The sequence below is a fragment of the Macrosteles quadrilineatus genome, unplaced genomic scaffold (genome assembly GCF_028750875.1).
Source record: "Macrosteles quadrilineatus isolate MER2022 unplaced genomic scaffold, UCM_ALF_1.0 Scaffold_2__2_contigs__length_208266976, whole genome shotgun sequence".
Lineage (NCBI taxonomy): Eukaryota > Metazoa > Arthropoda > Insecta > Hemiptera > Cicadellidae > Macrosteles > Macrosteles quadrilineatus.
The window spans coordinates 132,295,864-132,309,346 of NW_026542595.1; the positions used below are offsets into that span (position 1 = coordinate 132,295,864).

At 38.6% G+C, this 13,483-nt stretch overlaps 2 protein-coding genes across 2 annotated transcripts; both read left to right on the plus strand.

Moving 5' to 3' along the window:
• Positions 1-1,617: 1,617 nt before the first annotated feature.
• On the plus strand, positions 1,618-4,570 carry LOC128988108 (peptidoglycan-recognition protein LF-like). The gene is made up of 4 exons (XM_054409316.1): positions 1,618-1,826; positions 2,576-2,847; positions 3,659-3,810; positions 4,284-4,570. The coding sequence occupies exons 1-4, from the start codon at positions 1,815-1,817 to the stop codon at positions 4,454-4,456; spliced, it is 609 nt and encodes a 202-aa protein (XP_054265291.1). The 5' UTR covers positions 1,618-1,814; the 3' UTR covers positions 4,457-4,570.
• A 6,920-nt stretch (positions 4,571-11,490) lies between these two features.
• LOC128984897 (uncharacterized) lies at positions 11,491-12,991 on the plus strand. Its single transcript, XM_054404267.1, has 3 exons — positions 11,491-11,534; positions 11,779-11,906; positions 12,764-12,991. Exons 1-3 carry the CDS (start codon positions 11,491-11,493, stop codon positions 12,967-12,969), a joined length of 378 nt encoding a protein of 125 aa, XP_054260242.1. The 3' UTR covers positions 12,970-12,991.
• Positions 12,992-13,483: the final 492 nt, after the last annotated feature.

The window sequence follows — 13,483 nt, forward strand, 5'->3', positions numbered from 1 at the left end:
TTAGAAGAAATTAATAAAGTATATGAATTGACATACGTGTAGGTAAAAATATTTTCAGTTGTATGTAGAGTTAATGATTTGATTATTCAAAATATAAAGCTTTTAGCTGCAATACTAAACCTACTACAAGTCTATTGCACTGGACTTTAGTCTATAAAAACTATTGGGATTGAAACATTATTCAAAATCAAGGAATTAAATACAACACAGTAACGATACACTTAGTTTTTCCATTTTTCCTTTCACGCCTAAAGTTGACTCCTTAAACAGTCCATATGCACAGCAAACTATGATTGGGTTGAACCCAAAGCAAATTAGCTATGAACTCAGCACATTTCTGCAGCTTTCATATTCTTTGTTTTCTACTTGAGTCATTCCTCAGCCAGACTCCCCTCTAGCAATTCCACGGGGATCTACTGAATCATTGGTTCTATTTTTGCGAGTCATCGATCTATGACGCTGCAAGGAGGGTCAGAACCAACTGTTACATGCATTATATGACGTCACCGGAGTCATCTGGTGTAATGGAGAATATTGCTCAGTATCATCACGACGATATGTGCTAGGTAGCAAAGTAGTTGTAGATTATGTTTTCTAAAAAAAGTTGTTATAATATGTTGATCTTAAGAAGGTTTTATTAAAATTGAACCGACTGCAATTGCTCTATGGTATTTTTAAATTCATGATCCAGGCCATACTTATTTGGTCATAGTACCAGAGTTGCTCAAGGAATCTCAGGCCAACCTATAGTCTTCCTATATCGATGGTCTTCTCTCACGCTTATACAGCTTAAAATACGACACCAAGTATGAGTATGGGATGACACCATGAGTATCTGCTACAAAGAAATGAAACAATAATGTAAAATCAACCTTTCCTTTCAAACTAGGAAAAACACTGGCGTTAGAAACCCTGGATTACCATTTTTGTAATATCCATATAAGCCTTTATAAAACATAGTAAGTAAAGATAGCCAAATACGTTTAAACATGTGTCATACATCACTAAAGAACAGATTCCATTGTTTTATAGTGCCTGGAATCACAATGGAAAAGTATAATATATTTCGACATTTCGACATTGAGCTTTCAAATATTAAAATTTCTGATGTGGAAAAATGTATAATTTCTAACTTGTCACAACGTACCCTAATAAATTAAAAGAGATAGACGGACTATTAAAAATATTGTATTTCATGTTTATTATAAATTGGATCCTTCTCTTTAGTTTAAAAAATCTATTGTACGAACTATGTACCTGAACAAGTCATAAAAACAAGTCTCGCATATTAAATAGAAGCAATTATTTAATCATTGGACGATCTCATTCGTAATAACATCTAAATAAATAAATAATAGTGCCTGTATTAGCCTGCGTTTCTCTGATACACATCATTTTTTCTGAACAACTTTTGTCATTAAACTACTGTACTTACAACTAAACATGTATATATTTTAAGCACGTTTTAAATTTAATCTTAAAAGTATTGCTGGATTCAACTGACTTTTGGCTCTACAACATGTATTTTATGATTCAAAACAAATATTATCTCATACATAGAACCTTCCGTTGTTTAAAACATCCATTATGTGTTATCAGACAAATACCTTTGACCGAGTACTGTATTTTTTGTGTCGCTGACTGTATTTTGTTAGTGTTCGATTGTCGTTCAACTTTAAGTCCTATTGGACTTAACATGCTATTTATAGTTGTTTCAAGGAAACCCCAAAGAGGTTTTCAAAGATAACTAGTTTTATTCTGAATTAATTTGTTCATATGTATTGGTAGTAAAAGAAACGTGATCTTTTTTCGCTATGTCAGATATAGTAAGTGTTTTATAGAATCTATTAGCTTATAAGTATTAAGTACTTAACACGTCCTATCAAAATCAAGAAGTAAACTAAATGTTTATAGCTTGAAAATGCTTAGCTATAAAAGATAAAAGAAATATAAAAATACATAGGCTAGCTAAGTTTGAGGATTTGCTTATTTTCTATATTCCTGATTTCAAACAATATTCTAAATGCTCTATTATAGGTTGTATTCACGTCAACAGATTTCACTTACGCAATTAAAAATATTTATTTGATTTAGTGAACTATATTTAGATACCGAATATAAACTGAAACAATGTTGAAATGGGTAGTATTTATGTAGTATATATATGCTTTTTTGGTTGTTATAATATTATCAATACTTGGAGCCAGCCTTTGGATAAAGTTCAAACTTATAAATGAATATTTTAATTTTAACATTTAATAATAAGGAATTGATTTTATACCAGATACCTTTTTTTGAAAGTCCATGGAAGTTAGATGATAACATTTCTTTTTATTGGTATGTGTTGGAGTTCGGAGTATTTTTGTCATGTTTAAAATTTGGAGCAACCCCTAACTTATAATATCCAAAAAGTATCTGAAGGCATGCCCCTAGGACATCAGTGGTGACTAGGAACTAGGTCCAGAATTAATCTCGTTTTAACTACTAATATAAAAAAATCAAATTGAACACTCGACTATTTACATAACTGCTAATTTTCATTGGAAAAAATACTTAAGAAGAAAATCTGTTTCAGTCTGAAGATGAGGCGACAGATGATGAAACCACGGATGTGGAAAGATCCGAAATCGAAAGACACCAAGGAGAAGAACTCAAGATATTACCTCGGAACCTATGGGACCCGCAGGATTCGCCGCGTCCCATGGACAGGATGAAGTATCCGCTAAAGGCTGTCTACTGGACAAACAGTCAGTCCAAGCCATGTTACAACCAGAAACAATGTCTCAGAAGAATCAGAGAACTTCAGGAGTTCCATCTGAAAGGAGGGATGTTCGACATACCTTTCAAGTAGGTTACAGTTTATTACGGAGTAATTTCAGGGAGGGGCCCAGAATGTTAAAATACACTACAAATACGTTAAGTTATGTTAATGGACCTGGAAGTCTTAAGGAAAACCTGAATGTTATCCTTTTCAAGTAGATTAACGTATGTTGGTAGGAAATGTTACTAGAAAATTCAAGAAGGTAAAAACACATTTTAGGGGGTACAAGGTTCGTACGTGGTAAACGTCAGGGAGAGAAATGGGATTTAAAATACACTTTTAGTAGGGTTAAGGCGTGTTAATAAAAAATGTTACGGGATAGGGCCAAGATATATAAAGAACGCTTTCAGTAGGTCTGGGTCTGTTACTGTAAATTTTTAGGGGTCGAACACCGAATGTTTGAAGTACACTTCTAGTAGATCAAGCCAACAGGGAAATTTGAGGAGGGAAAACTATGATGTCTTGCATACACTGGAAAAAGGTTTGAGTACGTTAAAGGGGGTTCAATGGCATGTTTAACATGCCATATAGAGTCAGGAAGATTTCTGTATTTTTTCATTCAGCCACACATAATTTTGTTTCCTATTCCAAGGTAAATGTGATGAAACTGGGGGTCTTTTCTCCTACTCTAAGTAATAGACCATTTACAGCTATTTGTTTGCCATATAATGACGTTATATTATGTTTTCATTTGTAGTGTTCAAGTTTTCTGGTCGGTTGAGACAGTTGTATCACTAAAGAAAAACTGAGGGTGTCTATTATTGTATATAATAAACCATTGTCACGTAGGATAAGCTTGGTTCGTCCACTATTATGATACGTTTTTTCGTGTTTAAGTTTCCTGGTTGGAGGAGACTGTAAGATATACGAAGGTCGAGGATGGGACTGGGGGTGTCTTCTACCCTACACAAGGAGACAGATCATTGACATGTATAAACATCCTTACCAGAACTGTAGTCTTGTCATCGCCTACATTGGCAAAACTTTAGGTAATTATAACATAAACATTCGTCCAAAATTGATAATCATCACCTTGAGCCATATATTTCATCTATATTCTCTTTTATTCTACTGTACTTTTTTAACTCCCTCCCCCCCACTCCACCCTCCCCCATGAGATTCCACCCTTGTTCTTGTAATTTACAAACTAAAAACATTTCAACTTGCATTGTTAACGTTTGTAATTTTGATGAGTCAACGATATTTTGATGACAGTGAGTTTTACATACTTTCTCTACGTTTTCAATTGAACGAATGATTTAGGTTCCAATTAAGTGATCCAATTTGATAATTTACTTCTTGATATATCTCAAAGCATTACTCCATTTTGCGTCTTAAGATACTCAAATGTGTGTTTTTTTTTTTTTTTTTTTTTTTTTTTATTAGAGTACTCCAACGTCAATATATTTTAGGTATTTTTTAAATATATTCTTATTTACGTGTCATCATTATGTTTTCTTAGAAAGAGATTTGAATCACCCTATGGTCCAGGCGGGAGACAGGCTGGTCGACTATGCCAGGGACAACAACATGATAATTCCTGGATTTGAAACTATAGTCAAACCTTACTGGGTGGCATACGCCAAGAACATGTTTGCTGCTGAAGCAGATGTGCAAGACCCTGGAAGAGGATGAAGAGCAGACAAACAATTGCATTGTATAAACTACACTGTTGCAATTGCCTGTCTTGTTGTAAATTTTAATTTATTTACTAAGATTAAATATTTGTATGGGATTCCCATCAAATGATCTTTAGGAAATTGAACAACCTACAGTACCTTCCATTCTACATTACCCTCAGTGTGTGTAGTTTTCTTGTCAATGAATTGGTTTAAAGTGGCTTGGTCTATTTGTTTCATGCATTGAAGAGTATTTTCTCTTAAATAGCCACATATCATCGGTATTTCTATAGCAATTTAATTTATAATAAAAATGTACAATATGTATGTATTGCTAATCTAGTCTCCTTGAATTACGCACTACCTTACGTAAATTATTTTATATTTAAATAATTCAGAGGCTGTCTAATTCATAAAAAAGTGCCTACCAGCCAGTGCATCTAAGACGTATATATTGAAAAATATATTGAATTATTTGCATTTTGAATTGATTTAGGGATGTCCATGAAGATTCTTTATGAATTAACCTGAACGATTAAAATCATGCTACTGTGAAATCATGTTACATCTTGGCACCAACCTATCACTTTGCTCAAATATCAGTAAAAAATATGAAGGAACAAAAATGAGTAAACGAAGCCGCAGGATGGTATCATTTAATGTTAATTCTTCATAAAATCGTATCTATATCAAACATAATATCAAATAAATTGGCTTGAAAAGAAAGCCATGATGGGAGAAGACCCAGAGTCACCAAAGAAGAGATAGAAAGATTGCATCTGCAAGCAAAAGACGTAAGACTATTTAAAACATAATGTTGAGGATTTGAAGAAGCGTTTGCAGTTGGATGGTAAGGTATAATATGAAGAATAATCTTAGGTATATAACTGATGACGATAGGTACTATTATTGAACTTTGTTGTTCAACAAGTTGTTCTGCGTAGCATTATTAATGAATTTAAACAATTGTGTCATTGCCCTAAAACAGGTATAATCTTTTCTTACTTTTAAAACAATATTAAGTGTTATCAATTGATAAAACCCCCTCCACAAATACGCTAAACTCTTACTTTTTATAAGCCATTGTTGTCAGTGAGGTTGATGTTAACATTATTGAATTTGTCAAGCAGGAATTCTAATCTTAAGCTAAGTATTCGTTACTTTATTTACACTCATTTAATGTAGTTATATGAAAGCAGTTTAAGCTTGACAAATTTAAATACAAAATATTAGCGATGATTAACATTTTATGTAAAAAAAAAGGTTTGCTCATTGCATATTTTCTGTCAGCTTGTGTTTTACTATTCAGTATAAAAAATTGCAATTAATATGTGTAAACTAATTGCTGTACTTTTTATGTAGAATAAATTACAAAGTGGCGACGGATATTAAAAGAAAGATTATCGTTAAATTTCGAGGTCGCAAAAGACGTTGTGTTTTTTTTTCGGTTTGCCAATATTTCTTTAAACTTTCGAAAGCAATTATCAAAACGTATAAGCTACGTGATACAAAGTAGAAATTATTGTTTGTAGTTTTTACACCATTATTCAAGTTAAAGTGGTTATGTAAGACTTTAAAATAAAATAAAAAATACGTGAAAGTCTTATCGCTCAAAGAAAGAAACACCTCAGTATAAAATAAATACCATACCATAATATTGAGCTTTGAAAATCCAACCTCGAACTAAAGTCATAAAACCACTAAACCTAAAAGACTGTTCGATATTTTAACTTAACTATTGTTAAGGTCCCCAACCAGTGAGATTTCTAATCATCAACGTTTTAGTTGCAATAAATCTATCATGTAAAGGTTTCTGTTAAATAGGACATTTTTAATTTAAATGGTGAAATTGAAATTCAAGTGATAATGTACTAAGCTTCCGATTCCAAAATCACTCCTTACCCTAGCATATACCTCAAGTGTGTAGCCTGGCCACACTTTCAAATGCGATCCTGGATTTTGTCTGATTGAAAATATCCTTCCTAAATCATATAGCCAATAATAAGTATTTTCACTTTATTCCTTTTTACGTACCACCTTCACATCCTAAGACCCTTAATGGTTTTACACATAACTTCATGCTACTCCTAGATGGTCGTAGCATTATCACATAAATAAACCCATTGTTGGTTGGCAGGATTTGAGACTGGGACTATAGGCACTGAAGCCCTGAGCTCTACCAATAGCCTAGCTCGCTCTCCAAAAAAAGAGTAAAACCTAATATATCTAAATGTACCACAATTTCTCCTCGATCCCACAGGATGCTGGAGATAGTTACCCGTCAGTTGTGGAAGGCGATGCAGTCCCAGTGGGACATCCCGGCTATGAACCGTCCCGCCACCCATCTCTGGATCATCTACACGGGAGGTCCTCAGTGCAGGGAATGGGACGAGTGTGTGCCTACTGTAGGAGCACTGCAGAGGTACCACATACTGAACAAGGAGGTCCCTGATATGCCGTACAGGTAATTATAAAGTTCCTCGGTGCAGGGAATGGGACGAGTGTGTGCATTCTGTAGGAGCGCTGCAGAGGTACCACATACTGAACAAGGAGGTCCCTGATATGCCGTACAGGTAATTATAAAGTTCCTTAGTGCAGGGAATGGGACGAGTGTGTGCCTACTGTAGGAGTGCTGCAGAGGTACCACATACTGAACAAGGAGGTCCCTGATATGCCGTACAGGTAATTATAAAGTTCCTTAGTGCAGGGAATGGGACGAGTGTGTGCCTACTGTAGGAGCACTGCTGCAGAGGTACCACATACTGAACAAGGAGGTCCCTGATATGCCGTACAGGTAATTATAAAGTTCCTTAGTGCAGGGAATGGGACGAGTGTGTGCCTACTGTAGGAGCACTGCAGAGGTACCATATACTGAACAAGGAGGTCCCTGATATGCCGTACAGGTAATTATAAAGTTCCTTAGTGCAGGGAATGGGACGAGTGTGTGCCTACTGTAGGAGCACTGCTGCAGAGGTACCACATACTGAACAAGGAGGTCCCTGATATGCCGTACAGGTAATTAATTATAAAGTTCCTTAGTGCAGGGAATGGGACGAGTGTGTGCCTACTGTAGGAGCACTGCAGAGGTACCACATACTGAACAAGGAGGTCCCTGATATGCCGTACAGGTAATTAATTATAAAGTTCCTTAGTGCAGGGAATGGGACGAGTGTGTGCCTACTGTAGGAGCACTGCAGAGGTACCATATACTGAACAAGGAGGTCCCTGATATGCCGTACAGGTAATTATAAAGTTCCTTAGTGCAGGGAATAGGACGAGTGTGTGCCTACTGTAGGAGCACTGCAGAGGTACCATATACTGAACAAGGAGGTCCCTGATATGCCGTACAGGTAATTATAAAGTTCCTTAGTGCAGGGAATGGGACGAGTGTGTGCCTACTGTAGGAGCACTGCAGAGGTACCACATACTGAACAAGGAGGTCCCTGATATGCCGTACAGGTAATTAATTATAAAGTTCCTTAGTGCAGGGAATGGAACGAGTGTGTGCCTACTGTAGGAGCACTGCAGAGGTACCACATACTGAACAAGGAGGTCCCTGATATGCCGTACAGGTAATTAATTATAAAGTTCCTTAGTGCAGGGAATGGGACGAGTGTGTGCCTACTGTAGGAGCACTGCAGAGGTACCACATACTGAACAAGGAGGTCCCTGATGCCGTACAGGTAATTATTAAGTTCCTTAGTGCAGGGAATGGGACGAGTGTGTGCCTACTGTAGGAGCACTGCTGCAGAGGTATCACATACTGAACAAGGAGGTCCCTGATATGCCGTACAGGTAATTATAAAGTTCCTTAGTGCAGGGAATGGGACGAGTGTGTGCCTACTGTAGGAGCACTGCAGAGGTACCATATACTGAACAAGGAGGTCCCTGATATGCCGTACAGGTAATTATAAAGTTCCTTAGTGCAGGGAATGGGACGAGTGTGTGCCTACTGTAGGAGCACTGCTGCAGAGGTACCACATACTGAACAAGGAGGTCCCTGATATGCCGTACAGGTAATTAATTATAAAGTTCCTTAGTGCAGGGAATGGGACGAGTGTGTGCCTACTGTAGGAGCACTGCAGAGGTACCACATACTGAACAAGGAGGTCCCTGATATGCCGTACAGGTAATTAATTATAAAGTTCCTTAGTGCAGGGAATGGGACGAGTGTGTGCCTACTGTAGGAGCACTGCAGAGGTACCATATACTGAACAAGGAGGTCCCTGATATGCCGTACAGGTAATTATAAAGTTCCTTAGTGCAGGGAATGGGACGAGTGTGTGCCTACTGTAGGAGCACTGCAGAGGTACCATATACTGAACAAGGAGGTCCCTGATATGCCGTACAGGTAATTATAAAGTTCCTTAGTGCAGGGAATGGGACGAGTGTGTGCCTACTGTAGGAGCACTGCAGAGGTACCACATACTGAACAAGGAGGTCCCTGATATGCCGTACAGGTAATTAATTATAAAGTTCCTTAGTGCAGGGAATGGGACGAGTGTGTGCCTACTGTAGAAGCACTGTAGAGGTACCACATACTGAACAAGGAGGTCCCTGATATGCCGTACAGGTAATTATAAAGTTCCTTAGTGCAGGGAATGGGACGAGTGTGTGCCTACTGTAGGAGCACTGCAGAGGTACCACATACTGAACAAGGAGGTCCCTGATATGCCGTACAGGTAATTAATTATAAAGTTCCTTAGTGCAGGGAATGGAACGAGTGTGTGCCTACTGTAGGAGCACTGCAGAGGTACCACATACTGAACAAGGAGGTCCCTGATATGCCGTACAGGTAATTATAAAGTTCCTTAGTGCAGGGAATGGGACGAGTGTGTGCCTACTGTAGGAGCACTGCAGAGGTACCATATACTGAACAAGGAGGTCCCTGATATGCCGTACAGGTAATTATAAAGTTCCTTAGTGCAGGGAATGGGACGAGTGTGTGCCTACTGTAGGAGCACTGCTGCAGAGGTACCACATACTGAACAAGGAGGTCCCTGATATGCCGTACAGGTAATTAATTATAAAGTTCCTTAGTGCAGGGAATGGGACGAGTGTGTGCCTACTGTAGGAGCACTGCGGAGGTACCACATACTAAACAAGGAGGTCCCTGATATGCCGTACAGGTAATTATAAAGTTCCTTAGTGCAGGGAATGGGACGAGTGTGTGCCTACTGTAGGAGCGCTGCAGAGGTACCATACTGAACAAGGAGGTCCCTGATATGCCGTACAGGTAATTATAAAGCACCTCGGAGCAGGGAATGGGAAGAGTGTGTGCCTTCTATAGGAGCGCTGCAGAGGTACCACATACTGAACGAGGAGGTCCCTGATATGCCGTACAGGTAATTATAAAGTTCCTCGGTGCATGGAATGGGACGAGTGTATGCCTTGTGTAGGAGCACTGCAGAGGTACCACATACTGAGCAAGGAAATCCCTGATATGCCGTACAGGTAATTAATTATAAAGTTCCTTAGTGCAGGGAATGGGACGAGTGTGTGCCTACTGTAGGAGCACTGCAGAGGTACCACATACTGAACAAGGAGGTCCCTGATATGCCGTACAGGTAATTATAAAGTTCCTTAGTGCAGGGAATGGGACGAGTGTGTGCCTACTGTAGGAGCACTGCTGCAGAGGTACCACATACTGAACAAGGAGGTCCCTGATATGCCGTACAGGTAATTATAAAGTTCCTTAGTGCAGGGAATGGGACGAGTGTGTGCCTACTGTAGGAGCACTGCAGAGGTACCATATACTGAACAAGGAGGTCCCTGATATGCCGTACAGGTAATTATAAAGTTCCTTAGTGCAGGGAATGGGACGAGTGTGTGCCTACTGTAGGAGCACTGCTGCAGAGGTACCACATACTGAACAAGGAGGTCCCTGATATGCCGTACAGGTAATTATAAAGTTCCTTAGTGCAGGGAATGGGACGAGTGTGTGCCTACTGTAGGAGCACTGCTGCAGAGGTACCACATACTGAACAAGGAGGTCCCTGATATGCCGTACAGGTAATTAATTATAAAGTTCCTTAGTGCAGGGAATGGGACGAGTGTGTGCCTACTGTAGGAGCGCTGCAGAGGTACCATATACTGAACAAGGAGGTCCCTGATATGCCGTACAGGTAATTATAAAGTTCCTTAGTGCAGGGAATGGGACGAGTGTGTGCCTACTGTAGGAGCACTGCTGCAGAGGTACCACATACTGAACAAGGAGGTCCCTGATATGCCGTACAGGTAATTAATTATAAAGTTCCTTAGTGCAGGGAATGGGGCGAGTGTGTGCCTACTGTAGGAGCACTGCAGAGGTACCACATACTGAACAAGGAGGTCCCTGATATGCCGTACAGGTAATTAATTATAAAGTTCCTTAGTGCAGGGAATGGGACGAGTGTGTGCCTACTGTAGGAGCACTGCGGAGGTACCACATACTGAACAAGGAGGTCCCTGATATGCCGTACAGGTAATTATAAAGTTCCTTAGTGCAGGGAATGGGACGAGTGTGTGCCTACTGTAGGAGCGCTGCAGAGGTACCATACTGAACAAGGAGGTCCCTGATATGCCGTACAGGTAATTATAAAGCACCTCGGAGCAGGGAATGGGAAGAGTGTGTGCCTTCTATAGGAGCGCTGCAGAGGTACCACATACTGAACAAGGAAATCCCTGATATGCCGTACAGGTATTTCGTTGTACTGCTGCAAAACAGCTATTTTCTTATATGCGTTGTGTGTCTGAAGTAGCTTTTTACTCGATAGAGAGTGAAAATAACTTTTACTCCCTGGGGATTAAACATCTGCTGGATTTGATGACGTCAGCAGTAAATTTTTCTCATTTTTTATCCACATTGCAAGTTGTATTAATTGTTTTCAATAGGGTTTAGTTTATTTTTGCATTGTGTTCTACTGGATTAACATTTGTTTACGTATTTTCATTATGTAACCTAGTTTGCTTAAATAAATAGACAAAGTGTGAGGAAGATGAGGAGGAGAAGGAGGAGCAGGAGGATGAGGAGGAGAAGGAGGAGGAGGGGAGGGGAGGAGAGGGAGGAGGATGAAGAGGAAGGAGAGGGGAAGAGAAGAAGGAGAGGATTTGGAGTAGGAGGATGAGGAGGAGGGGAGGGGAGGAGGGGAGGAGAATAAAGAGAAAGGGGAGGGGAGGAACAGAGGATTTGGAGTAGGAGGAGGAGGAGGAGGAGGAGGAGTAGGAGAAGGAGGAGGATCACCTATCTATAACAGTGATCTCACAACCCTGACGAAGTACCGTTACAATCTGAGTTATTCAGCCACTGTAAAAGTAAAATAGTTGTCAGCGGTTCTCAAGTCCATTATTTTGTTGTAGTTTCGTGATCGGCAGTGATGGCAGAGTATACGAAGGCCGAGGGTGGGGAGTTAGCGTTCCGGAACCCTACAACCATCCAGAACTGATAAACACCAGATACATTATTGGTTTCCTGGCAGAGGACTTCAGTAAGTTAGACAATTTCATAAAATGTTTATTCTATTATTTATGAGGAAGAATGACTGTAATTTCTGTTGCGAAACAATCTGCATGTGTAATTTGTTACTTCTAACTAGCATTGTACTGTTTTGACAGTAAATCTAAGTGTTCACTTAGCCAAAAATATCGGCTTGCAATTTTGGTTTAGAAGAAATTTAGAAGAAAAAATACACATTGTATTTCAATTTGTAAAACTTAAATCAAAGAAATCCTTTGTTTTGGATCACACAAACATTCATACCACTTGTCCAAATAGAAAATAAGTGGTTTTATAGCCGTGCTTTACAGCATAGTTTAATCTCAGTGTAAATAAAAATTAATTGCCTTTCAAAGCTACTAAAGAAAACCGCTAGTATTAGCATTGAGTATTAGTAGTAAGTGCACACAGTATTTTCTATGATTATTTCACCCACCAACAACAAATTAACTTCTTTATTTTTACAAAATGTCCTATTTCGATTTTTTCAATTAGCTGTGGAGCAGGTTGAAAAAAGGCCGTGAATAGAGTGTTTTCCAACAGTTTTCATGAAAAATTATTTTTCAACTCATCAATACAATAATGCCATAAGTTAACTTAGTAATTTTAAAATCCGGTGGCCTAGCATCTAGAGATTAAAAGATAGTCAGAATCAGTCCCACATACAGAACATCATCTCAAGGTTATGGGCGATCGAATGAACTTTAATAACATAAAGGACTAAAGTACATAAATTCAGCTAAATATAATACATTATTTAGTATATAAAACTTGTAGACACGTCATACGTCTTTATTTAAAAACCTAACAAAATTACCCACTTAAGCTGATTTCTGTGAATGTTTACAGTCTACCCTCACGAAGCCCCAGAGAACATTGCGCTGAAGAAATTGATAGAGTATGGTATCAAGCATGGGTGGTTGGCTCCAGACTTCGCCTACTACCAGTGGGACGATGTACCATACAAGATGCCACCCAATATAGAGGGGTGGACTAGACAGCTGGATTTCTTTAAATATCCTAGTAAACTATTGAAAGATAATCCTTTAAAATAAAGGTTTTTATCTCAACCTTTAACTAAGTATGTTTTTGGATTCCTATGCCATTCACTATACAAAAGATCCATAAACAACCTGCAATGTATACAGGGCCAAATTCATTTCTTATAGTTCAAACATTAATCAGCTTAATTTTTACTAATCTTCCTATTACAAAATATTGAATTATTTAAATCTTTGTTCTTGCAGACATTTGTGTGTTTTCTCCAATTATTTCTTCACGGTGTGCGGCATCCACTGGGAGATTGTAAAACGTTCTTTTTACATTATAAAGGCTATTTAAAAGACAGTGAGCATGCCTACAATTGCTCATTGCAGGTACGCGTCCGTGTCAGCGACCCTTCTCACCTCTGTGAACATGTCCCATCATAAACATAACTATTGATGTGCTGAATAAATCCTTGTAAATGTTGTTAAAAAGAAATTTCTACAATTCCCCCCAAGATGATACTCACTGTGACGAAGTAAATGGTTTTCGAAAAAGGTGGGGCCATCGTTTACGTAGTGATTC

What these genes read in the sequence shown, in the direction of transcription:
- LOC128984897 (XM_054404267.1), top strand. Translation starts at nt 11,491, where the DNA reads ATGAAGAGGAAGGAGAGGGGAAGAGAAGAAGGAGAGGATTTGGA. An exon ending in GAAGAAGGAGAGGATTTGGA is followed by an intron (nt 11,535 to 11,778) that starts GTAGGAGGATGA and finishes ATTTTGTTGTAG; the next exon opens with TTTCGTGATCGGCAGTGATG. An exon ending in TTTCCTGGCAGAGGACTTCA is followed by an intron (nt 11,907 to 12,763) that starts GTAAGTTAGACA and finishes GAATGTTTACAG; the next exon opens with TCTACCCTCACGAAGCCCCA.
- LOC128988108 (XM_054409316.1), top strand. An exon ending in ATGTTCGACATACCTTTCAA is followed by an intron (nt 2,848 to 3,658) that starts GTAGGTTACAGT and finishes TTCGTGTTTAAG; the next exon opens with TTTCCTGGTTGGAGGAGACT. An exon ending in CTACATTGGCAAAACTTTAG is followed by an intron (nt 3,811 to 4,283) that starts GTAATTATAACA and finishes ATGTTTTCTTAG; the next exon opens with AAAGAGATTTGAATCACCCT.